General features: G+C 41.4%; 1 protein-coding gene across 7 annotated transcripts in view; it reads left to right on the forward strand.

Annotated features, from left to right (window-relative positions):
- Cfap70 (cilia and flagella associated protein 70) overlaps window positions 1–25,527 on the forward strand; it is a 77,711-nt gene that overhangs the window by 27,200 nt on the left and 24,984 nt on the right. For 4 of the 7 annotated variants that reach the window (XM_042690191.1, XM_042690194.1, XM_042690193.1 and 1 more), the window contains exons 15-19: window positions 60–191; window positions 4,861–4,986; window positions 12,035–12,168; window positions 12,277–12,392; window positions 13,500–13,748. In XM_042690191.1, coding sequence (XP_042546125.1) covers window positions 60–191; window positions 4,861–4,986; window positions 12,035–12,168; window positions 12,277–12,392; window positions 13,500–13,748 — 757 coding nt within the window. The remainder of the gene's footprint in view (window positions 1–59; window positions 192–4,860; window positions 4,987–12,034; window positions 12,169–12,276; window positions 12,393–13,499; window positions 13,749–25,527) is intronic. The other 3 variants (XM_042690198.1, XM_042690199.1, XM_042690195.1) reach the window with 2 other exon arrangements.

Raw genomic sequence — 25,527 nt, forward strand, 5'->3', positions numbered from 1 at the left:
CCAGCCTGCTGCTGGACTGTGCTATCAGGGTGTGGGGGGACAATGTTTATGTCTTGCAGCATGCTGTGGTGAAGATTGTGAGAGAGAAATATTTGAGGACAGCATCCTTTGAAAGCCAGGAAGAACTGCAGACATTTATCAGCGAACTTTATGTGTTCTTGGTAGATCAAATGCATGTGGCACTAAACCAGGTAGGTGACAAGAACAGAGCACCCTTTCTGTTTTGTTGAGCACAGAGATCCCCTGGAAATTCTCCTTCCTTCTTTTTTTCTGTTATCCTTTAATCAACAAATATTTAAGCTGGGCGCTGGTGGGTCATACCTGTAATCCTAGCTACTCAGGAGGCTGAGATCTGAGGATCACAGTTCAAAGCCAGTCCAGGCAGGGAAGTCCATGAGACTCTTATCTCAAATTAACCACCAGAAGGAGTGGCACTGTGGCTCAAAGTGCTAGAGCACTAGCTTTGAGCAAAAGAGCTCAGGGACAGCACCCAGGCCCTCAGTTCAAGCCCCATGACTGACAAAAAAATTAGTAAAATATATGCTCTGTGTTAGGCACTGGATACATAAAGATGAATAATATAAACTGCCTAAGTGCCAAACACACTGGCCTATTCCTATAATTCCTCCTATTACTTGGGAGGAAGAGGTAAGAGAATCTCATTCAGAAGCCCGCTCCTAAAAGAAATCATTAAGATCCTATCTTTCTATAACTAAATCAGAAAGGACTGGGGGTGTGGCTCAAGTGATAAGAGTGCTTGTCTAGCAAGCTTGGAGCCCTGAGTTCAAACCCTAGTATTGCCCCACACAAAAACAAAACCACAGCTGGGCACCGGTGGCTCATACCTGTAATCCTAGCTACTCAGGAGGCTGAGATCTGAGGATCGAGGTTCAAAGCCAGCCCGGGCAGGAAAGTCCGTGAGACTCTTATCTTCAATAAACCACTAGAAAACCAGAAGTGGCACTGTGGCTCAAGCGGTAGAGTGCTTGCCTTGAGCTGAAGAGCGTGAGGGACAGTGCCCAAGTCCAGAGTTCAACCCCACAAACGACAAAAAAAAAAAAAAAGACAAATTTTGGGAGAAAGGATATGCTCTTTCAAATTCCTAAAAAAATAAATTTTATAAATCTCAAAACTGAGAAAACTGGATGCCAGTGGCTCACACCTACTCAGGAGGCTCAGATCTGAGGATCAGGATTTGAAACCAGCTCAAACAGGAAAGTCCATGAGACTTGTCTCCTTATAACCACCAAAATGCCAGAAATAGAGGTATTGTTCAAGTGATAGACCACCAGCCTTGAGTGAAAAACTAAGAGATAGTGCCCAGACCCTGAGTTCAAGTCCCAGAACCAACACACACACACACACACACACACACACCTATGATAGAATTATCAAAATAATAAAACAGGCTGTGGAAGGTATAAAACAAAAATTGGTCTATTTATTCTGTGAATATGCACAATTTTTAGTCTTCAAAATAGTAAAACAAAGAAAAACTATGTGTTTCAGATAATATACACAACTGACAACACTTTAACATTTCAAACATGCTGTTTCTGTGACTAGTGACCTTCTTTCTCCAGAACACTTGTTTGTATCAGTACTTGTACAGCTCATATCTATCTTGCCTTCTTTGTTCATTTTTCTATGTTGTTGTTTCTTTGAAAACAGAACTAAAGCCTTACTGCACCCCTGGTAGCCTGACCAACTCAGTCTCCTCAAAGCCTCTGTTTTTATTTTTTCTTCACTGCTTTCCTTCCCCACCACCCACACCTATCTTTTCTTTTACCTGGCTGTCTTCCTGGAAGAGGTAGGACAAAAGCATCCAGTATTGTAGGATTAACAGTCCTTCTTTGGGCATAGATGATAGGAATAATTTGGGTTTGGAAAACAATTGAGAGTTGAGCATGGGATTTGAACTGATTTATCCTTCTGTCCTCAAGGACCCCTTGTCTGATAGAAGGATGGGCTCATAATAGAAACAGCTGCAGTAGCCAGACGCCAGTGGCTCACACTTGTAATCCTAGCAGATTAGGGACACCTAAAGAGAAAGAGAATTGTGTCATTTTACCAGGGGAAGGATCATGAGCCTTGGAGCTTGAGCTGAGCTTTGGAAGCTACGAAAAGGTCTCCAAATGGTTGTTTCAGAGCCCTGAACCACAAGGGGCATTACAAAGGCATAATAGTTTGTAAGGAAGTAAAACTTGGTGCTGGGAAGGTGGCCCAGTGGTAGAGTGCTTGTCTTGCATGCATGAGGCCCTCGGTTCGATTCCTCAGCACCACATAAGCAGAAAAAGCCAGAAGTGGGGCTGAGGCTCAAGTGGTAGAGTGCTAGTCTACAGCTGAAGAGCTGAGGGACAGCACCCAGGCCCAGAGTTCTGGCCCCACTGGCCCCACTGGCCTCACGACCGACAAAAAAAAGAAAAGAAAAGAAAAAAAGAAAGTAAAACATACAGAACGGCAGAGTTCAGGAGCAGAGGTGAAAATGGTTGAGGAGTGGAGACTCAGGAGCTGACAGTAGGTATCTGTTTCTGTTAGGGGATATGGATTGTGGCCATATAAAGAAGTTTCGACTTTTTTTTCTCACTAGCAATTGGGAACAATAAGCTTTACATTGGAAAATATTATGATCAGGAATATATATAATATATAGATTACATAAAATCTATTATATATACACACCCTGACAGCAGTCTGGAGGATGGATTAGAGGTTGTGAAACTGGCAAAGTTAGCTGGCTATTGCTAAAGAAAGAGGGGAGTCAAAGATTCTTATGTTTAAGCCTCAATGACTAGGTTATTGATGTTCACATTAACCAAGACAAGGAATACAACATGAGTAGGTTTGGTGGAATGCAGGCAATATTGAATTCAGTTTTGAACATTGGCTCTTCTGGGCCCTTGCTTGAGAGAGACATCTATGCTATTTTTATGAGCCAGTATATGGATGCTATGGTAAGAAATGAGGCTATCTGAGCAAAGGATGAAAGAATGAGGAGAGATGAAAATTGGTGATAGAATCAGGAAATACCAAAAGTTAAGAATAGATGAGTAAATTGGGCACTGGTGGTTCACGCCTGTAATCTTAGCTACTCAGGAGCTGAGATCTGAGGACTGCTGTTCAAAGCCAGCCCGGGCAGGAAAGTCCGTGAAACACTTTTTTTTTAATTGTGAAAATACTGTACAGAGGGGTTACAATTACATGGGCAAGATAATGAGTACATTTCTTATCAAGCATTGCAGCCTCCTCCTTTGTTTCCCCTTCCCATCCCTTCCCATCCTCCCCCCTCCCACCCCTTTCACCCCCACCATGAGACTCTTATCTCCAATGAAACACCAGAAAACCAGAAGTGGCGCTGTAGCTCAAGTGGTAGAACGCTCGCCTTGAGCTGAAGAGATGAGGGACAGAGCTCAGGCCCAGAGTTCAAGGCTCATGACTGACCAAAAAAAAAAAAAAAAAAAAAAGAATAGATGAGTAAAAGAATTGATGAACAGCTTGAAGGAAATTTAGATGATTTTTGCTAAAAAAAAAAAAAAAAAAACCATAAATGAATGAGAATATTAAAGACCTTCAGTGAATACTGAATATCACAAGAGTCTAGAAAGGCTCAGCTCTTTCTATGTTGTTTTTCTTAGAACGAATTTTAGCTGCATCTCTCTAGGAATGAAGAAATCAGATTGCAGGGCTGTTTTAAGATGTGAGTTTTAGTACAAGTTTAGGAAAGGGAGGAAGATGCTTGAGATTGAGTGTGCTGGTGAGAGTAACATGAGGGTAGTCATGAGCATGAGGCTGATCTTGGGAAGAGATAGATTTACTGGAAGGAAAGAAATGAAACTAAAGAGGTTTTTGTCTTGTTTTCATTTTTGTTTTGTTTTTTTGGTGTGTGTGTGTGTGTGTGTGCGTGCGTGCGCGCGCACGCCTCTCATAGGGCTTGAACTCAAGGCCTGGGCACTGTCCTTGAGCTTTTGTGCTCAAGGCTAGTGTTATACCACTGGAGCTACAGCTCCACTTCTGGCTTTTTTGGTAGTTAATTGGAGATATGAGTCCTATGGCTTTTCTGCCCAGGCTGGCTTATGACAGCAGTCCTCAGATGTCAGCCTCCTGAATCATTAGGATTACAGGTGTAAGCCACCAAGACCCAGTACCCAAAGGACAGAGGCACTAATCAGTGATCAGAAGCTGTCTTTGCCCCATCACAGATTTGGCTATATTCCATAGCAACGGTACTTGGTACTCACTATTTTTTTTAAATTTTTTATTTTTTTGGTTGTGGGGCCTGAACTCTGGGCCTGGGCACTGTCCCTCATCTCTTCAGCTCAAGGCTAGCACTCTACCACTTGAGCCACAGTGCCACTTCTGGCTTTTTCTGCTTATGTAGTACTGAAGAGTTGAACCCAGGGCCTCATGCACACAAGGCAAACACTCTACCACTGAGTCACCTTCCCAGCCCCATTGTTTTGTTTTAATTAAAGATTTTTAGGGGTCTTCCTTAGCCATAGCTTCTGACCCAGGATAGTACTAATTATACCAGATCAACTCTTCTCAATGTGGATATATAGGAAATACCCCTTCCCCTATAGTATTTGGTATTGAGGTTTAAACCCAGGGCCTTGGGCTTGCTAGGCTGCCACAAATATTTCAACCTCCTGAGTAAACATGTGACACATGATCCAACACCCAGCTGATTATATTCTTTTTCTTCTATTGGAAAGGTATGGTTTTCCCCTACTTTTCCTGTTTCTAAATATCTCTTTTATAAGATCTATCAGTAATTCACATCCATTTTACTTCCCTAAACCTTTCTATGTAATTGCTTCATTTGTTTTCTCAACACCTTCATGAACTTTTCATGATGGCAAGGCTATGCCAGATGATATCCAAGGCCCTGTTCCAGTCATTCAGTCAACCAGTGGTCAGCTTCGACTCTTTGCATATGAAGCAGAAGTCAATGAGAACTATGGAATGGCAGCAGTGTATTATGAAGAGGTAATCAAATGTTTCCATTGATGGTGGTTATTATTTGTGAAAATGGGTATGATAAATAGTAGTTTTTGATTATTCAAAATCAAACTTGAATGGTAAAAAGGTACAGCAACAGGACAGAATCAAAGGCCCACAGTAATCATGTCATTAAATTATTTTTTGAGTAGTCTATTGGAGTCTCATGGAGTTTTCTGCCTGGGCTGGCTTTAAACCGCAATCCTCAGATCTCAGCCTCTTGAGTAGTCAAGATTCCAGGTGTGTGAATCACTGACACCCGGCTTCTTTTGGCTTTTTGGCAGTACTGGGGTTTGAACTCAAGGCCTGGCCTCTTGGTAGGCAGGTGCTCTACCATTTGAGTCACTCCAGCTTTTTTTTTGTCGATTGTGGGCCTGAATTCTGGGCCTGGGCACTGTCCCTCAGCTCTTCAGCTCAAGGTTAGCCCTCTACCACTTGAGCCACAGCGCCACTTCCAGCTTTTTCTTTTTTCTTTTTTTTTTGTCGGTCATGGGGCTTGAACTCTGGGCCTGGGCACTGTCCCTCAGCTCTTCAGCTCAAGGCGAGCGCTCTACCACTTGAGCTACAGCGCCACTTCCACTTCCAGCTTTTTCTGCTTACGTGGTGCTGAAGAATCGAACCCAGGGCCTCATGCATGCAAGGCAAGCACTCTACCACTGAACCACCTTCCCAGCCCCACTCCAGCTCTTTTTAGTGCTGCTTTTTTTGCCAGTCTTGGAGCTTGAACTCAGGGCCTAGGCACTGTCCTCGAGTTTCTTTGGCTTAAGGCTAGCATTCTTCCACTTGAGCCACAACTCTACTTCTGGCTTTTTCTGTGTTTGAGTTACTGAGGAATTGAATCCAGAGCTTCATGCATGTGAGGCAAGCACTTTACTACTGAGCCACCTTCCCAGCCCAGTCATTAAATTTTTGAAAAAGTTATAAAGAAATTTAATGGGAAAGGATAATCTTTTCAACAAATTGAACAGTTGGTTATCCTTAGGCAAAATAAATCATTCTTAAATATTTTAAAAAATCAATTCAAAATGGATAATACATCTAAACATAAAAACCATAAAACTTCTAATCATAAAACATCTAAATATAAAACCATAAAACTTTTAGAAGAAATGTAGAAAATTTTTTGACATTGAGTTATATGAACTATTCTTTTTAAATTATTAAATACATATTTTTATTGTTAAGATACTATACAGAGCGGTTACAGTTACATGAGTAGGTAATGAGTACATTTCCTATCGAGCATTGTTACCCCCTACCATCCCTTCCCTCCCTACCTCGCCAGTTCCTCCCTCCCCTTCCCCAAGTTGTAAGGTTAGTTTTTAGCATACTGTCTTGTACGTCCCATTGATACAATGGGTCAACCTGTATCCTTATTTCAGAATTTTGTTATTTCCCTTCCCCTCCCCAAATTAGAAAAATGTATATACAAGATGCGGAGCACCAGAATTACAGTGACAACAGGGGTTATACCATGGGGAAAAGCATACAAATGAAACAAAAAAACACATAGTACATTATAAGTATATTAAAAATAACAGCAAGAGCTTGAGCTATATCAACTATTCTTATATGAGACCAAAGCATGGTCTATCAAAGAAAAACAGAACATGAAAGTTGAAAGTCTAATAGACGAAGGGTTAACAAGTACAGCAGTGGTTCTCACTAGATATTATGTTGAAAATGAACTATACAACTTGTGGGTGGGGACAGAAGGGAAAAACTGGGCGAGAGAAAGGGAAAACTGGGAAGGGGTGACTCAATTACCTTCTTTATGAAATGGTGACCCCTCTGTACATCACCTTTATAATAAAATTAAAAATTTTAATGCGAGGGAGACTTTTTTTATTTTTTTTTGTCGGTCCTGGGACTTGAACTCTGGGCCTGGGCGCTGTCCCTCAGCTCTTCAGCTCAAGGTGAGCGCTCTACCACTTGAGCTACAGCGCCACTTCCTAAAATTAAAAATTTTAAAAAAGTCAGGTGGGTATGGTTGGCTTATGCCTGTAATCCCAGCTACTCAGGAGACTGAGATCTGAGGATTGCAGTTGGAAGCCAGCCCAAGCAGAAAAGCCTGTGGGATTCTTATCTCCAATTAACCACCAAAAAAAAAAAAAGCCAGAAGTAGTGCTGCAACTCAAGTGGCAGTGCACTAGCCTTGGGCAAAAAAGCTCAGAGACAATACCCAGGCCCCAGAACCAGTAGAAAAAAATTAAAAGTCTATGTCCTATAAGTTAAAAAAATACAGATTAATATATGTCTAGGACAAGCAGAAGAGGTCTAAAACTATGTACATATGACCATATAACCTGATGCTAAACAAAATGAACCACAAGATAGGGACACAAGAGGTTTTATCTTTGTCGCTGTTCTTCTTAATGTACTATGTGATTTTTTTGTTTCTTTTGTATGTTCTTCTCCCATGGTACAACCGCTGTTGTCACTGTATTTGATTCTGGTGCCCTGCATCTTATATATACATTTTTCTAATTTAGGGAAGGGAAGGAAATAACAAAATGCTGAAATATGGATACAGGATGACCCATTGTAACAATAAGATGTACAAGAGAGTGTCAGGTTTTTAAAAAGAGGTAGCCGAGTAAGAACAGCACCACGCACGTGGTATTCAGGTAAGGGGTAGGTTTATTCAGTAGAGCTGCTGGGACCAGGCAAGGTTGGCACTCCACGTGGCTGGGAAAGGCCTGGGAATGAGAGAAGCTGGGAAAGAGAGAGGAAGAGCTAGGAAAGAGCTAGAAAAGAGCAGAGAGAGCAGAGAGAGAGCTGAGAGAGCTAGAAAAGAGCAGCGAGAGAGAGCGTCTGGGCCTGGGCTAGGCCTTATCTAGGGTATGGGCCGAGAAAGGTGTGGCCACATCAAATTCAGATGTGACCTCAGCGGATGCAGATGTGACATCTTCCAGGTGTCCCAGTTGCCTAGGTAACGCAGGTACTGGGTGGAGACTTTGCTGCGAGGAAGGTGGAGTCTGCTCGCCATCCAGGAGCGGACCTTACATTCTAGCCTTTTAATAATCATGAAATAGAGCACGGATTCTCTCTGGCTACTTCCTGCTGACAAGGAGCATCGACAATAGGGGTAAAAGGCTGGAATTTGGTCCCCTCCCGGAGAAGGCAGTGAGCAGCAGCTGTCCCTTGGTGGTGTGAGTCCTTAGATGAAGTCTGGAGAAAGTCTCATGAGCATTGAGGGGCTGGAAAAAAAAATACTAGAGAGCCGGGCGCTGGTGGCTTACGCCTGTAATCCTAGGTACTCAGGAGGCTGAGATCTGAGAATCGTGGTTCAAAGCCAGCCCGGGCAGGAAAGACCGTGAGACTCCTATCTCCAATAAACCACTAGGAAACCGGAAGGGGCACTGTAGCTCAAGTGGTAGAGCACCCGCCTTGAGCTGAAGAGCTGAGGGCCAGCGCCCAGGCCCAGAGTTCAAGCCCCATGACCAACAAAAAAAAAAAATAAACAACAAAAACTAGAGAGCAAATAAATGGCAAGAGGAAGGACTTGGGGCTGAAAATGTTGGTAAAAACGTCCCTAGCTACTTCTGACAGCTAGCGACTAAGTAGAGAAGTCAGGTGACAAAGGCAAGAATATAAATTCCTGTTCAGTTAATAGGTAGACAGGTATAGACATTGGATGGGCAGGCTTCTTACTTCCACTGACCTCCCCGCTCTGGTTAATTTTGAAAGGGCAGGCACAAAGTAGCTGATGTGACATCATCTCCTCTTACTCCTCTCCACGTTCCCTTGTTCCCCAGACTGGCTGAGTCTAGGCCCTCGTTGCTGGGATGGCTTGTCCCAGTTGGTAGTCAAGGAGGTTTGAACTCAAGGCCTGGGCACTGACCCTGAGCACTTTTGCTCAAGGCTAGCACTGAACCACTTTGAGTTATAGTACCACTTGTAGAGTTTGGCTGGTTAGAGATAAGTGTTTTGAGCCATGCTTCCAGCCTGGCTCTTTGTAGGTTAGTTGGGAGATGATCTGAGTCTTAGGGATTTTTCAGCTCGGGTTGGCTTTGAACTGAAATGTTTGCCACAAAAGCCCTTTATTTTATTTCCAATTAAAGCAACAAGGAGATCAAGTAGAATAAGTAGAGCTTACCTGCTCCTTATCAAGAACTGACCAACAAATATTCTGCAATGACAAAACTCATTAGATGTGATGAGAATTTTAGCATAGATATGCCCAGTATTTTAGAACCACGTAGTCAGTAGAATACACAACACAAAAAGCAAAACTCAAAACCTAAAATTTTGACAACATTTAGACATCTTTGCTAACAAAGCACATCAGATGGTTGGGCCTCAGTTACTAGGGCCTGTGAAAAGAGCAATTTGTTAGCAAGGCACCTTAAAACAGATGAATGGAGTAGTAAGCTTGGTGGAAGGTTAAGGATCAGATGGGGCCAAATCCTTAACCCACCATGTGGCCAAGATGGCGAACTCAAGATGGCGAATTTCTGAAAAAAATACAAATAGATCAAGCCTACATTGGCTAGCCTTTGAGAGGGAACCTAGAGGGGGGGTCCCTGGGACCCAGCCTGCGTCGCACTCTTCAGGGCACAAGCCAAAATGTAGAAAAGAGAAAGGGAGAGACAGGGAAAGCTGGACATGACTGGCAGAGAGAGCAAAGAGAGCCCGAAAGTAAACAGACTTCTGACCATTTACCATTGCAGTGGCAAAAACTGTCTACATCTGAGAATGGCATAAAAATGAGGCACTCTGGCTTTCCAGGGAGCGCAGGAGACATTTCAAAGGGGTTTCACAGCTCAGGCGTTCTTCGCAGCACCTCATTAAATGAGTAGGAGAGTCAGTCTGGTGAGTGAAGGAGAGCTGACCAGGCAGAAGTGGTGTCCCGACTTCCCCCAGAGCCCTCTAGAGAGATCAACAGAGAACCGTAGAGAGTAGTTTCACTCACCAGAGTAGAGAAGTGGTGTGGACATGGATGTGAAGGCCTCAATGGTATCGATGCGCTGTGTCTGCAGCAGACAGATGAGTTCGCAAAAGGCCGTCAGAACTGTGGGTATTCCTCAGAGCAAAAAGGGAAAAACAAACAGGAAAAGAAAAAAGAGGAAAAAAACAGAGAAGAACCCCAGCTATCCTGACTTTAAGCCCTTTATCCAAGTCACGGCACCATTTATGTTAGGTTTTTAAAAAGAGGTAGCCGAGTAAGAACAGCACCACGCACGTGGTATTCAGGTAAGGGGTAGGTTTATTCAGTAGAGCTGCTGGGACCAGGCAAGGTTGGCAAAAATGTAAGGTCCGCTCCTGGATGGCGAGCTGACTTCACCCTCCTCGCAGCAAAGTCTCCACCTCCTTGCAGCAAAGTCTCCACCCAGTACCTGCGTTACCTAGGCAACTGGGACACCTGGAAGAGGTCACATCTGCATCCGCTGAGGTCACATCTGAATTTGATGTGGCCACACCTTTCTCAGCCCATACCCTAGATAAGGCCTAGCCCAGGCCCAGAGGCCCTCTCTCACTGCTCTTTTCTAGCTCTTTCCTCTCTCTTTCCTCTCTTTCCCAGCTTCTCTCATTCCCAGGCCTTTCCCAGCTACGTGGAGTGCCAACCTTGCCTGGTCCCAGCAGGTCTACTGAATAAACCTACCCCTTACCTGAATACCACGTGAATGCTGCTGTTCTTACTCGGCTACCTCTCTCTCTACTCTTTTCTAGCTCTCTCTGCTCTCTGCTCTCTCTCTCTGCTCTTTTCTAGCTCTTCTCTAGCTCTTCTCTTTTCTAGCTATTTTCTCTCTTTTGCCAGCTGAGTGGAGTGCCAACCTTGCCTGGTCCCAGCAGGTCTACTGAATAAACCTACCCCTTACCTGAATACCACGTGTGTGGTGCTGTTCTTACTCAGCTACCTCTTTTTAAAAACCTAACAGAGAGTATGTTGAAAATGAACTTTACGTCATTGGCAGGGGGTTGGGAGAGGGGAAGGAGGAGTTGGGGAAATGAAGAAGAAAGGGATGGTAGGGGAAATATAAAGGAGGGTATAACAATGCTCGATAGGAAATGTACTCATTACCTTGCTCATGTAACTGTAACTCCTCTGTACAGTATCTTTATAATAAAAATATATATTAAATAAAGTAAGAGAAAAATTATCTATCTCCAGAAAAAATAGATTAGGAGAAAATGTTTGTAGAACCTGTATGACAACTGATTTGTATAAGAATATAAAGAGGCTGGGATGTGTCATGTGGCTTAGTGGTAGAGTGCTTGCCTAACATGCATAAAGCCATAAGTGGTGCTGTGGCTCAAGTGGAAGAGTGCTAGCCTTCAGCAAAAAGGAGCTACAGACAGTGTCCAGGCCCTGAATTCAAGCTTCAGGGCTGGCCAAAAAAAGAATATAAGAAACTATCAAAATTTAGCATTTGTATATAAGAATTTACTTGAGTTCCTGTTAAGTATTTTAGGTATAAATTACAAATTAAATTGCTAGCACATCTGATAACATGTGTTTAATTTTTTAAGGATTTTGATTGGGATGTTAATGGGGATTGCACTGCATCTGTTGCTTGCCTTCGGTAGAATTAGCATCTTAATACTAGTCTTCCAATCCACGAATATGGGATATCTTTCCACTTATTTATATCTTTTTTCTTTAATGTCATTAATCAATATTTATAGTTTTCTCTCATTATCAGGCATCTTTTTTCTCAGATTTATAGACAAATCTAGTATTTGCCATTTTAAGATTATGGCAGAAATTATTACACATGGTTAATATACCACTGAGTGAAACTTTAGGCTCCCAAGATACTGAATGAGTTTAGGTTGTAGGTTGACCAAATAATGGGAGAAATAGCTTAAGGATTCAAATTGTTAATTATTTCAATAATTTTTGAGAACTTATTAAGAGCCAGAATAATAATGGAGTGTGCTATGTCCTATAGTAAAGAGAAAAAAAGAAGTCTTAGCCTTTGCTTTTGTAAAACAGTATTTGTGGGGTGCTTCCTGAATGAGGTTGTACTATAAAAAAAGTAAGACATAGTGTCACAGTAATCTTGGCCCTTCTGATGCCCTGTGTGCCTAGAGGTTGGTCCGTGAGCCCCACAACCTAGAGCATTGGCTGGACTATGGCGCCTTCTGCCTCCTCATTGAAGACAACGTCAAAGCCCAAGAGTGTTTCCGGAAAGCTCTTTCCCTGAATGAGAGTCATATCAACAGGTACAGGGGGAAGGGAGGTGCAGAAGTCTGAAGTGATCATCTGCTAGTGAAATTGTCTTGGTATTGTGAATGAGACACAGTACCATTGAATTAGTGGTCTCTTTTCAGCTTGTTGCTGTGTGGTATCCTGGCTGTCTTGTTGGAGAACTATGAACAGGCAGAAATTTTCTTTGAGGATGCCACTTGCTTGGAACCAACCAATGTGATAGCCTGGACTTTACTTGGTATGTTATTTTCCTGTGAGATGAATGTGAATTTTTCCATTCTAAGATTCTGTCTTCTTTCTAGCCTCTGCTGCTCAGTTTTTTCTCATCATGGCTGGTGCTCTGCTCTCAAGGCCAGCTTTTTTTCTACTGGTTAATTAGAGACAAAATTTTGAGGCCTTTTCTGCTCAGGTGTGCCCCCAAGCACCCAGCTCCTTTCTATTCTTAATCAGCTCATTTGTTGTTGTTATTGTTGTTTTGTCAGTAGCTGGGCTTGAACTCAGGCCCTGTGCACTCTCCCCAGCTTTTTTGTTCAAAGCTGCTGCTCTTAACACTTTTAGCCACAGTGCCACTTCCAGTTTTCTGGGAGTTAATTAGAGACAAGAGTCTCATAGACTTTTCTGCCCAGGCTGGCAAAACTGTGGTCCTCAGATCTCAGCCTCCTAAGTAGCTAGGATTAGAGGTATAAGCCATCAGCACCCAGCTCAAGTAGTTCTTAAACTTCAAGAAAAATATGAGAAAAGTAAGTTATATGTTGCAGTTTTTCATTATATGATGTCAAGAAATCTATCATATTCAGGACTAGGATATAGTTTAGTGCAAAGCACTTGCTTAGCAAGTGCAACCTGTTTCAATTCCCATTACCAAAAAAGAAAAGACAAAAACACAAACAAAAATACAGTTAAAAAATCAAATAGCTGGGCACCAGTGGCTTATGCCTATAATCCTAGCTACTCAGGAGGCTGAGATCTGATCATCACGGTTCAAAGCTATCCCTGACAGGAAAGTCTGTGAGACTCTTATCCTGAGTTAACCATCAGAAAACTGTGGCGCTGTGGCTCAAGTGGTTGAGCACTTGCCTTGAGCTGAAAAGCTCAGGGACAGCGCTGAGGCCCAGAGTTCAAGCCCCATGACCAACTCACCCCACCCCACCCCCACAAAAGAAAAAAACCAACCAAACAACAACAACAAAAAATACTCTTGGGAGAAAAATAAGAGAGAGTAACAATGTTCAATAAGAAATTTACTCATTGCCTTACTTAGGTAACTGTAGTCCCTCTGTACAACACCTTTACAGTAAAATTAAAATTAAAAAAACTATCGTATTCATTTTAAATATTTCCTCAGGTTTGTACTATGAAATTCAAAACAATGATATTCGAATGGAAATGGCATTTCATGAGGCTTTCAAACAACTTCAAGCACGAGTGCTCCAGATACCAGCAGGAAAGCAAAAGAGCATGGGCAATATGGCAGGCACCATAGAGAATATGGAAGAAAAAGGGAAAATGGAATCTAATGTAGGCCCTTGGGGAACTGGAAATAACACAAATAATGAGTCTTCTTCATCAGCAGTCAAGGCAGAGGCCTCAACAGGTAGGAGCAGGGAGTGGAGGGGTTATTAGTGAGGGGTTATTAGGAAACACTGTTTACAGGGTTGGCACCAGGTATATATTTACTAAATGTATGAGTGCTGGATTTAAAGGACAATTTTTATTTCTGAATCTCTTCATTCAGAAGCTTAGTGGCCAGAAGTTTCTGTTGAAATTGCTTCTTTTGATTCTGAACAGCATTTACTATAGTCACAAGTATCCCTAAAAAGGGGTAACAGTTGAGCAAAGTAACTTTTTTCCTTTTTCCACTTTGTTTACTCCCTCCCATGTAGGTCCTTGTCTTGTGACTCTTACATTTATTGGTTTATACACTTGCCCCCCCATCTCCCCTGTAGTGTGTTTTAATATCTACTCTATCAGGTTTCCCCATCTATTGTCTTTCATATAGCTTACTTAAGCTATTCAAGAACTTTTATTTGCCTATTTTATACAGAGTTTATCAAATATATTTTTTACTGTTATCTATGCAATTCTTATTTCTTTATTGAGATTAAGTGATTACAGAAAGTTCACAATATTGTGTGTTGGGTCTTCGTCTGTGGTCCAAGGAAAGGTAAGTGCACTGCTCGCCCCTTCCCCAGCCTCCCTTAGCCCCAGAGACAATCAGACACAGGGGAGTCAAGTCAAGCAGGAACTCGCAAACACTTTTTAAAGCAAAAAACCGAGTGGCATAGAAGGGGAGGAAAAGGAACCAACCAATCTCCATAGAAGTCACCCTATCATGTGCCTAAGCTTTCTATACTTTCCCTGCTGTCCGTGAGCTGTCATGCACTGACGTCACTTCGCCTGGTTGTGGTACCCAGTCAGATTTTAACATAAACAACTCGGGCTCTGCCACTCCACTCCCTCTCAGCGCCATCTTTGCTGCCCATGTGCTCCACAATTGTGGGATACTTATACTTAGCTAAAGTCACAAGTACATTTTAACCTTTTCAAGTCAAATTGTCATTATCATGGTCTATAATGTTTGTGAATTCTATAAGCTTTGATAGTACAACTATTTCTTCCACATTGGGTGATATGTACGTTTCTTTCCTTTTGCTTAGTGTCAGCTGTTCCCTCTTTCCTTCTCATTCCCTCCCTCCCATTGCTGCCCTTGAGTTGCTTGCTTCACTTTCATCAATGCCCAGTGCAGCTGATGGCCCCTCTGCTGTATTTTTTCACTTGTTTCCCTCTGATACTGTGCCCTCCTCCTAGCTTCCCTCAGATGTGCACATGTATATACCATATGTGGGGTAAAGAACATAGAGTCATCTAAAAACAATACAACAAGTTAAGAAGAGGTCCTTTGTTTCTTTTTTTTTTTTTTTGGGTGTGGTCGTGGGGCCTGAACTCTGGGCCTGGGCGCTGTCCCTCAGCTCTTCAGCTCAAGGCTAGCACTCTACCACTTGAGCCACAGCACCACTTCCGGCTTTTTTTTTCTGCTTATGTGGTGCTGAGGAATCGAACCCAGGGCCTCATGCATGCAAAGCAGGCACTATACCACTGAGCCACCTTCCCAGCCCCTCGTTCTTTTCTTTCTTGAGTCCTGTTTACTTTGACATATCTCCTTACATTTTGAATTTAATATCAACAAATAAGGGAGACCATGTGCCATATGCCTCTCTGATCTTGGCTTGTTTCACTCAACATGATTTGTTCTAGTTCCATCAATTTCCCTGTGAATGCCATTATTTTGTCCTTTCTAATGGTGGCATAATATTCCATTGTATATAGCTACCACAATTTTTTGATCCATTCATCTGTAGTGGGGCATCTGGGTTGTTTCCATATCTTGGCTATTGTGAATAGTGCAGCAAGGAAGATGGAGGTGCATGTGTCCTTGTATCCTGGTTCCTGTTGCTCAGGTAGATGTCTAGGAGTGGTAAGGCTGGGTGGTATGGAAGATCTGTTTAGTTTTCTGAGGAACCTCCAGACTGCTTTCCAGAGTGGTTATATTAGTGTACATTCCCACCAGCAGTGCACTAGGGTTACTCTTTCTCTGCATCTCTGCTAGTATTTGTCATTGTTTGAATTTAGGATATAGGCCATTCTGACTGGGGTAAGAGTTGTTTTTATTTACATTTCCTTTATATCCTTTAGATGTCTCTTATAACTACAATATGCTTGGGTTTTGTTCTTGTTATATGAACTGTCTTTTATCTGTCTTTTAATTGGAGTATTACATTACTAATACCCTTGAGCTTAAACAGTGTTACTGTTGGTTTTTTTGGGGGGAGGGGTTGGTATGGCATATAGGAGCACCCACTTGTGCACACGTGCACTCACACACACACACACACACACACACACTTTCTCTCTTCTCTCCTTTCTTGACTGTTTTCAGATTGATTGGAATTTTGCTATTCTATTCCTTTCTTCTATATGCTTGAAAATTATATAGTATTGTAATACCTTTTTTTCAGTGCAGGGGTCTGGATGGGCCTTAATCATGTCAGGCAAGCATTCTGCTACTGAATTACACTTCCAGCCCTATCTCATAATTCTTCTACTGATTAATCTAAGAACTATAAACATCCATTATTGACTTATAAAACTCAAATATTGATTTGTATCTCTATCCTCTTTTGTATTTTTATCCCCTTTTCCTCTTTTTAAATAGTTGACTTTAGAACATTGAACTGAATGTTCATCCTCCTGATTTATTTAAGATTATTTTGTAGGTATGTGTATGTTAGTTTTTGTCATTGTTACAAAAACATCTGAGGAAAAGGACTTAAGAAGGCTTTATTTGGGTTTATGGTTTCTGTCCAGCTAGCTCCACTGTCTTGGGCCTGAGGCAAGGCAGAATATCATGGTTACCAGAGCATGTGGAAAACAAGGCTGCTCACTTCATAGTTTGGAAGTAGAAACCATGGCCCCATTCCTAGATGCCAAGGACAAGGGCAAGCCTTCAAAAGCATTCCTCCAGTGACTGACTTTGTCCTAACACTTGTTGAACAAGTGTTTATATACAAAATTGCTATGCTAAGCTGAATATGACTCTTCAAATCTACCCATGTCTGAATCTCTGGGACCTATGACTATTTCTATATATGCAATGGAGACTTTGCAAGTGTGACTCAAGTGAAGGATCTTGCAACAAGATTATTTTGAATGCTCCTCAAGGGCACACTCCTTCAGCATAAGACATTTTATTTATTTATTTTAATTCAAGTAGTTGTACAAAGAAGTTCCCATTCTACAAAACAGTATATGAGTTCAAAGTGTCTGACAACATTGTCACCCACCTCTCTTAACCCATCCCTTCTTTCACTTTTTTTTCTTTCATTGAGATTTGGTGATTACATAAATTTCACATACTTCACAGTATTGTGGAATAGTGATAGTTAGAATCGCAAACACATTTTAATTTTCACAAGGCAAATTGTCATTATCATGGTCTATATAGTTTGTGAATTCTATGAACTTTGACATTACAAGTTATTTTTTCCATGTCAGGTGATGTTTACATTTCTTTCCTTTTGCTTAATGTGGGCTGTTCCCACTTATTCTGTTCCTCCTCCTGTCTTCCCTCTGTTTTGTGCATATATCTACCATATATATGGTCCAGAACATGGATTCGTTTAGCAATGATATGACAAAATGGGTGGCTGTCTTTTGTTTCTTGAATCCTGTTTGCCATATCTTCTTGTATTTTGGCTTTAGCATCCTCATATCAGGGAGACTGTGCCGTTTGTCTCTTACTTACATGTGCTGTTTGAGCTTACTTTGCTCAAAATAATCTGCTCTAGTTCCATCCATTTCCTTGCAAATGCCATTATTTTGTCCTTTCTAATGGCTGCATAATACTTCATTGTATATGGGTACCACGATTTTTGGATCCATTCATCAGTAGTGGGGCATCTGGATTGTTTCCATATCTTGGCTATTGTGAACAGTGCTGCAATAAACATGGAGGCGCATGTGTCTTTGTATACTGGTTCCTGTTGCTCAGGGTAGATGCCTAGGAGTGGTATGGCTGGGTCATAGGGGAGGTCTATATTTAGCTTTCTGAGGTATCTACAGACTGTTTTCCAAAGTGGTTGTATTAGTATACATTCCCACCAGCAATGCAATAGGGTTCCTCTTTCTCCGCATCCCCTCAAGCATTTGTCATTGGCTGACTTTAGGATGTGGGCCATTCTAACTGGGGTAAGGTGGTATCTCAGGATTGTTTTTATTTGCATTTCCTTTACAGCCAGGGATGATGAACATTTCCTCATGTGTTTCTTTGCCATTTTTATCTCTTCTGAGAAGTCTCTCTTTAGTTCCCTTGCCCATTTCATGATTGGTTTGTTAGATTTGGGAGGGGGTAGTTTCTTGAGTTCCCTGCGTATAATGAATATTAGACCCTTGTCTGATATATTGCTGGTAAATATTTTTTCCCAAATAGTTGGCAATCTTTCTAGTTTGGTTGCTATGTCTTGAGCTGTGCAGAAACTTTTTATTTTAAGGTAGTCCCATTTGTCCAGTCTCTCTCCAATTTGTTGTGACCCTGGGAAATTCCTGCTCAGGAAATTCCTGCCTGTGCCTATAAGTTCAAATGTCTCTCCTACTCTGTCCTGCAGTAGTTTCAGAGTATCAGGTTTGATGTTAAGGTCTTTAATCCATTTTGAGTTGATGTTAGTGCATGGTGATAGACTAGGGTCCACTTTCGTTTTTCTACATGGGGCCACACAGTTTTCCCAGCACCAATAGTTGAAGAGGCCATGATTCTTCCACTGTATGTCTTTGGCTCCTTTGTCAAATATCAACTGACTGTACATATGTGGCTTTGTTTTTGGGTCCTCTAGTCTGTTCCATTGGTCTTCGGGTCTCTTTTTGTACGAGTCCCAAGCTGTCTTTGTTACTATGGCTCTATAGTAGAGCTTGAAATTTGGTATCGTGATTCTTCCTGCGTTCTTTTGCCTAGACTTGCTTCGGCTATTCTAGGTCTTTTGTTATTCCATATGAACTTTTGGACTGTTTCTGTATTTCAGTAAAGTACATCATTGGGATTTTAATGGGAATTGCATTGAATGTGTTTATCAATTTTGGCAGTATAGCCATTTTCACTATGTTAATTCTGCTTATCCAGTGTTGGGTCTTCGTCCGTCCCACGAAAGACGGACGGGGTCCAAGGAAAGGTAAGTGCGGCGCTTGCCCATTCCCCAGCCTCCCTCAGCCCAGGAGACAATCAGACACAGCGGGGAGCCAAATCCAGCAGGTAGAAAACTCTTTTATTAATAGAGAGCAGCCCTTTTTAAAGCCAAAAAGGGCGGGTGGCATGGCAAGGGAGGAAGAGGAACCAATCACTGTCAAGGTCACACCCTATCATGCACCTAGGCCTTCACAGGCTGGTTAGGCACTGATCGGAAGGTCAGTTGGGCTCTGCCCACTCTACTCTCTCCCAGCACCATCTTTGCTGCCCATGTGCTCTACAATCCAGGAACATGGGAGATCTTTCCATTTCCTGGTATCCTCTATGATTCCTTTTTTAAGGCTTTTGTAGTTTTCATGAAATAGATCCTTTACATCTTTGGTAAGGTTAATTCCTAGATAGTTTATTTTTTTGAGGTTATTATGAGTGGGAATGGGGTTATTTCCTTGATTTTCCCTTTCTGCTTGTATATTTTTGGTGTACAGATAGGTGACTGGTTTTTGTGGGTTAAATTTGTATCTTGCTACTTTGCCGAAGTGGTTTATAAACTCTAAGAGTTTGGGGATGGAGCCTTTGGGATCGTTAAGGTATAAAATCATGTCATCTGCAAAAAGAGATAGTTTAACTTCTTCCTCCCCTATGCGGATCCCATTAATGTCTTTTTCCTGCCTTATTGCTCTGGCTAAGGATTACAGAACTATGTGAGTAGGAGTGGGGATTGGTTGTAGTTTTTCCCCACCAAGTATGATATTGGTCGTTGGTCTGTCATATAAGGCTTTTATTGTTTTAAGGAATGTTCCTTCTATTCCATTTTTTCCAGAGCTTTTAACATGAATGAATGTGTGTTTTATCAAAAGTCTTTTTTGCGTCAATGGAGATAATCATTTGGTTCTTGACCTTGGATCTGTTGATGTGATGGATTACATTTATTGACTTACATATGTTAAACCATCCCTGCATCTCTGGGATGAAGCCTACTTGTTCATAATGTATGATTTTTTTTCATGTTTCTGGATTCTGTTGGTTAGAATTTTATTTTATTTTATTTTTTTTTGGGGGGGGGGTCTCTGAACTCTGGGCCTGGGCACTGTCCCTCAGCTCTTCAGCTCAAGGCTAGCACTCTACCACTTGAGCCACAGCGCCACTTCCGGCTTTTTTCTTTTTGCTTATGTGGTGCTGAGGAATCGAACCCAGAGCCTCATGCATGCAAGGCAAGCACTCTACCATGGAGCCACTTCCCAGCCCATTGGCTAGAATTTTATTGTGGAGCTTTGCATCTGTGTTCATCAAAGAGATTGGTCTGTAGTTCTCTCTTTTGGTTGGGTCTTTGCCTGGTTTGGGGATGAGAGTGATATTGGCTTCATAGAATGAGTGTGGGATTACTCCTTCTGCTTCTATTTCTCTGAAGAGCTTCAGGAGTATGGATATTAATTTCTCTTTAAAGGTCTTATAGAATTCTGTAGTGAATCCATCTGGTCCTGGGCTTTTCCTTGTTGGAAGGTTTCTGATTGCTTCCTCTATCTCACTGTAGATTATTGGTGTATTTGATTGATTTATTTCTTCCTGGTTCAGTTTGGGCAATTTGTATTTCTCTAGGAATTCGTCCATTTCTGCTAGGTTTTCCATCGTTTGTGAGAATAGAATCTGGAAATATTTCTTTATAATTGTTTGGATGTCTTGGATGTTTGTTGTACTTTTTCCTGTGACATCTTTGATCTTATTGATTTGGGTCTCCTCTCTTCTCTTTTTAGTTAATCTTGCCAGTGGTCCACCAATTTTATTGATTAAAAAAACAAACAGCTTTTTGTTTTATTAATTTTATTTATAGTTTTCTTAGTCTCTATTTCATTAATTTCAGCTCTTATTTTGGTTATCTTGCTTCATCTAGTGACTTTAGGTTCAACTTTTTCTTGTGTCTCTAGCAGTTTTAGTCACATCATGAGATTGTTTATTTGGTCTGTCTCTGTTTTCTTGACGTGTGCACTGAGAGCAATAAACTTACCCCTCAGGAATGCTTTCACTGTGTCCCATAGGTTTCCTTGTGATGTGTCTTCATTTTCATTGAATTGTAATAACGTTTTAATTTCTTCTTTAATTTCTTCTGTGACCCATGTGTTGCTCAGCAGTGTGCTGTTTAATTTCCATGTGTTTGAGTTTTTTCTACTGTATGCCTTGTTATTGAGAACTAGTTTGATTCCACTATGGTCAGATAAAATACAGGGGATTATGTTGATCTTCTTGTATTTGCATAAATTCTTTGTATGAACTAAGATATGATCTATTTTAGAAAAAGTTCCATGAGCTGCTGAGAAGAATATGTACTGGGTTATTGTTGGGTGGAAAACTCGGTATATGTCAGTTAATTCTGTTTGAGAAATGAGATTATTTAATTCAGAGACTTCTTTGCCAATTCTTTGGTTGGTGGACCTGTCCATTGGTGATAGTGGAGTATTAAAGTCTCCTAATATTATTGTATTTGGATCCATTATTTCCTGTAAATCTGAGAGTATTTGCTTAACATATTTGGGTGCACAAATGTCTGGGGTGTATAGATTGACAATGGTGATGTCCTCTTCTTGGATTGTTCCCTGTATTGTTATATAGTGATCTTCTTTGCCTTTTCGTAGTGATTTTAGTGTAAAGTTTATTTTACTAGATATCATAATGGCAACTCCTGCCTTCTTGCTGGTGGCATGGTAGATCTTTCTCCATACCTTCATTCAGGGTTTGCTTTTATATTTGGCTGTGAGGTGGATCTCTTGAAGACAGAAAATTGATGGATCTTGTTTTCTGATCCAATCTGCAGTTCTTTTTCTTTTGACTGAATTGAGTCCATTAATATTTATGGTTATCATAGAGAGGTATATTGTATTTCCTGTCATTTTATACTTTCCTAAGTTTTTCTTCTTTCCTTCCCTCCTGTGTTTACTAAGTTGGTCTCCTAACGATATCTATCTGGTCTGGATCCCTGTTTTTGAATGCTTTCTTCACATTGTATTCCCGTTCTTAATATTCTTTGTAATGCTGACTCATTGTTTATGAATTTATTTAATTTTTCTTTACTATTAAAAATTTTAGTTTCTCTCTTGAATGTGAATGCTAGCTTTGCTGGATATACCAGTCTGGGCTGGCAGTTATTGGTTCTCAGGGCTCGGATGGTACTTTCCCAGGCTTTCCTTGCATTCAGAGTCTGTTGGAGAGATCTACAGTGATTCTAATTTTTTTCCCATTGTAGTATAGCTCCATCTTTGCTTTTGCTGCTTGCAAGATTGTTTCTTTATTGCTTAAATCTAGCATTTTGACTATAATATGCCTTGCAGTGTTCCTCCTGGGATCAATCTTGTTAGGTGTTCTGTAAGCCTCTATTATATAGGTAAGATTTTCTCTTTTAAGAATGGGGAAGTTTTCAGTGATGATCTTATTGAATAAGTGTTGTATTCCTTTATTTTGGTATTCCTCTTCTTCGTCTACCCAGTTATTCTAAGGTTAAATTTCTTGGCACTGTCTGCTTACTCTTGGGCTTCCCTTTGGCATGTTTTGAGTGATTTTTCCATATCTGTAACTTTGTTTTCTAGTGCTTGCATTTTGTCTTCAGTATGTGATATTCCATTTTCCATTTCATTTATTCTATTAACTGTGTCTTCCATTGTGGTTTGCATAGAGGAAATTGAATTTTGCATGAAGGAGATTGAGCCATTTATAATTTCTAGGTCATTCCTTAGAGTACTAATTTCATCTTTTAGCTAGGTGTATACTGTATCTATTTTGTGTGTATTTCTTGTTTGAAGGCCTGGATCTCTTTTGATAGCTTGTTTGTTTGTTCTTTAAATTTCGGATCTATTTCTCATTTTAATTCTTTTTTGTGGGAGGAGGGTTCCAGTTGTGGGGCCTGAACTCTGGGCTGGGCGCTGTTCCTCAGCTCTTCAGCTCAAGGCTAGCACTCTACCACTTCAGCCACAACGCCACTTCTGGCTTTTTTCTCTTTGCTTATGTGGAGCTGAGGAATCAAACCCAGGGCCTCATGCAAGCAAGGCAGCACTCTACCACTGAGCCACCTTCCCAGCCCCGCAGCCTTTATCTTCTAAGCTGAGTAATTGAACTCAAAGCTTGCTCACATTCTGTACATGCGAGTCTGGGGTCCTTCACTACCACTGCCATTTCACCTTGGCCACTGCTGCTGTTTTAGGCTAGGTTGCTTACATGGGCCTGTGTAAAGAGACACCACATGGCACTGCACGTCTGGAGTCGTTTGCTGCCCCCACCACAGTCACCACCATCCCAAGCTGGGTTGAGTGGCTTCCAGGGACTGGGGGATGGGGGAAGAGGTGCCAGGGGCCTAGGGTCATTTGCCACTGCTTATGAGGGCCAGTGCAGAAAGGCGCTGCACCATACTGCAATTCTGGGTTCGTTTGCTACTACCACGGTCACCACAGCCCTGAATTGGGTTGGGTTGCTTCTGTGGGTTGGGGGAGGATGATGCAGGGCTGGGAGTCTAGGGTTGCTCACCGCTGCTGCTGCTGCCACCGTGGCGGCTGCCACTGCCACCCCAGGCTACGCTGGGTCCCAGCATAAGACATTTTTAAATCTAGCTATGAGTATGGCTATTTTTATGAACACTGGAATAAGATAGAAAAAAATTACAAGATGCATCAACAGCTAAGACAGCAAACCATCCCAAAAGGCCAGCAGCCACCCAGGGAAGAACTACAATGAAAGCAAAAAAGAAATGGAAGACAAATGCTACATCTAAGAGCTGTTAGAGGCAATGACTCAAGAATTAAAGTAAGAAATGGATCAGAAATTTAAAGAACAAAGAAATGAATTATCAAAAGAGATCCAGGACTTAAAACAAGAGATGCACTCAAAAATAGATGCAGTACACACCTCTTTAAGAGATGAAATTAATACTTTGAGAACCGACATAGAAATCATAAATGGTTCAATTTCCTCCATGCAAACCACAGTGGAAACTAGCTAATAGAGTGAATGAAATGGAAAATAGAATATCAGGTACTGAAGACAAAATGTAGCATCTAGAATAAGAAATCACAGATATGGAAAAAAAAACACCTAAAATATACCAAAGGGAAGTCCAAGAACAAGCAGACAGTGCCAAGAAATTTAACCTTTGTATATTTGGGGTTGACGAATGTGAGAAATACCAGAACAGAGGGATGCAACACTTTTTCAATAAGATTATCACTGAAAATTTCCCCAGTCTTATAAGAGAAACTCTTTCCTGTATAACACAAGCAAAAGGATCCCAGGAGGAATACTTCTAGGCACATCATAGTAAAAATGCTAGAATTGAACAATAAAGAAAGAATCTTGCAGGTGGCAAAAACCAAGAAGGAGCTATACTACAATGGGGAAAGAAACAGAATCACTGCAGAACTCTCCACACAGATACTGAATGCAAGGAAAGCCTGCAAAAGACCATCTGAGCCCTGAGAACTAATACCCGCCAACCCAGACTGGTATATCCAGCAAAGCTAGCATTCACATTCAACAGAAAAACTAAAATTTTTTTGTCAGTCCTGGGGCTTGAACTCTGGGCCTGGGCACTGTCTCTGCACTCCTCAGCTTAAGGCGAGTCCTCTACCACTTGGGCCACAGCTTCACTTCCAGTTTTCTAGTGGTTTATTGGAGATAAGAGTCTCACAGACTTGGGCTGGGAAGGCGGCTCAGTGGTAGAACGCTTGCCTTGCATGCATGAGGCCCTGGGTTCGATTCCTCAGCACCACATAAGCAAAAAGAAAAAACCCGCAAGTGGTGCTGTGGCTCAAGTGGTAGAGCACTTGCCTTGAGCTGAAGAGCTGAGGGACAGCGCCCAGGCCCAGAATTCAGGCCCCACGACCAGACCCCCCCCCCCCCAAAAAAAGAGTCTCACAGCCTTTTCGGGGCCGGCTTTGAATGGTAATCTTCAGATCTTAGCCTCCTGACTAACTAGGATTACAGGTTTGAGCCACCAGTGCCCCACTACTAAACATTTTAATAGTAAAGAAAAACAAAATGAATTCATAAACAATAATCCAACACTACAAAGAACATTAAGAGGTGGATTACAATCTGAAGAAAACAAGATTAGGGATTCACGTCAGACAGATAACACTAGAAGACCAACTTAATAAGCACAGAAGTAAAAGACAGAAGAAAAATTTAGGAAAGCAGGAAAATGACATGGAAACCCAATGTACTCTCTCTGTAATAACCATCAATATTCACCAATTCACCAATAAAAAGAACTGCAGATTGGATCAAAAAACAAGATCCATCCATTTGTTGTCTTCAAAAGACCCATCTCACAGCCAAAGATAAAAACAAACATTGAGTGAAGGGACGGAGGAAGATCTATAATGCAAATGCTCCCAGCAAGAAGGCCGGCGTTGCCATATTAGTATATACCAAAATAAACCTTTCACTAAAATCAATAGAAAAAGACAAAGACACTGCATGTTAATACAGGGAACAATCCAAGAAGAGGATATTACCATTATCAATTTATACTCTCTAAACATTGGTGCTCCCAAATACATTAAGCAGATATTCTCAGACTTACAGGAAAAAATAGATCCAAATACAGTAAGACTAGAAGACTTTAAAACTCCATTCTCACCAAAGGACAGAGGATTGGCAAAGA

Source organism: Dipodomys spectabilis, unplaced genomic scaffold, assembly GCF_019054845.1.
Source record: "Dipodomys spectabilis isolate Male_0828 unplaced genomic scaffold, ASM1905484v1 ptg000136l, whole genome shotgun sequence".
In the NCBI taxonomy this organism is placed as follows: Eukaryota; Metazoa; Chordata; class Mammalia; order Rodentia; family Heteromyidae; genus Dipodomys; species Dipodomys spectabilis.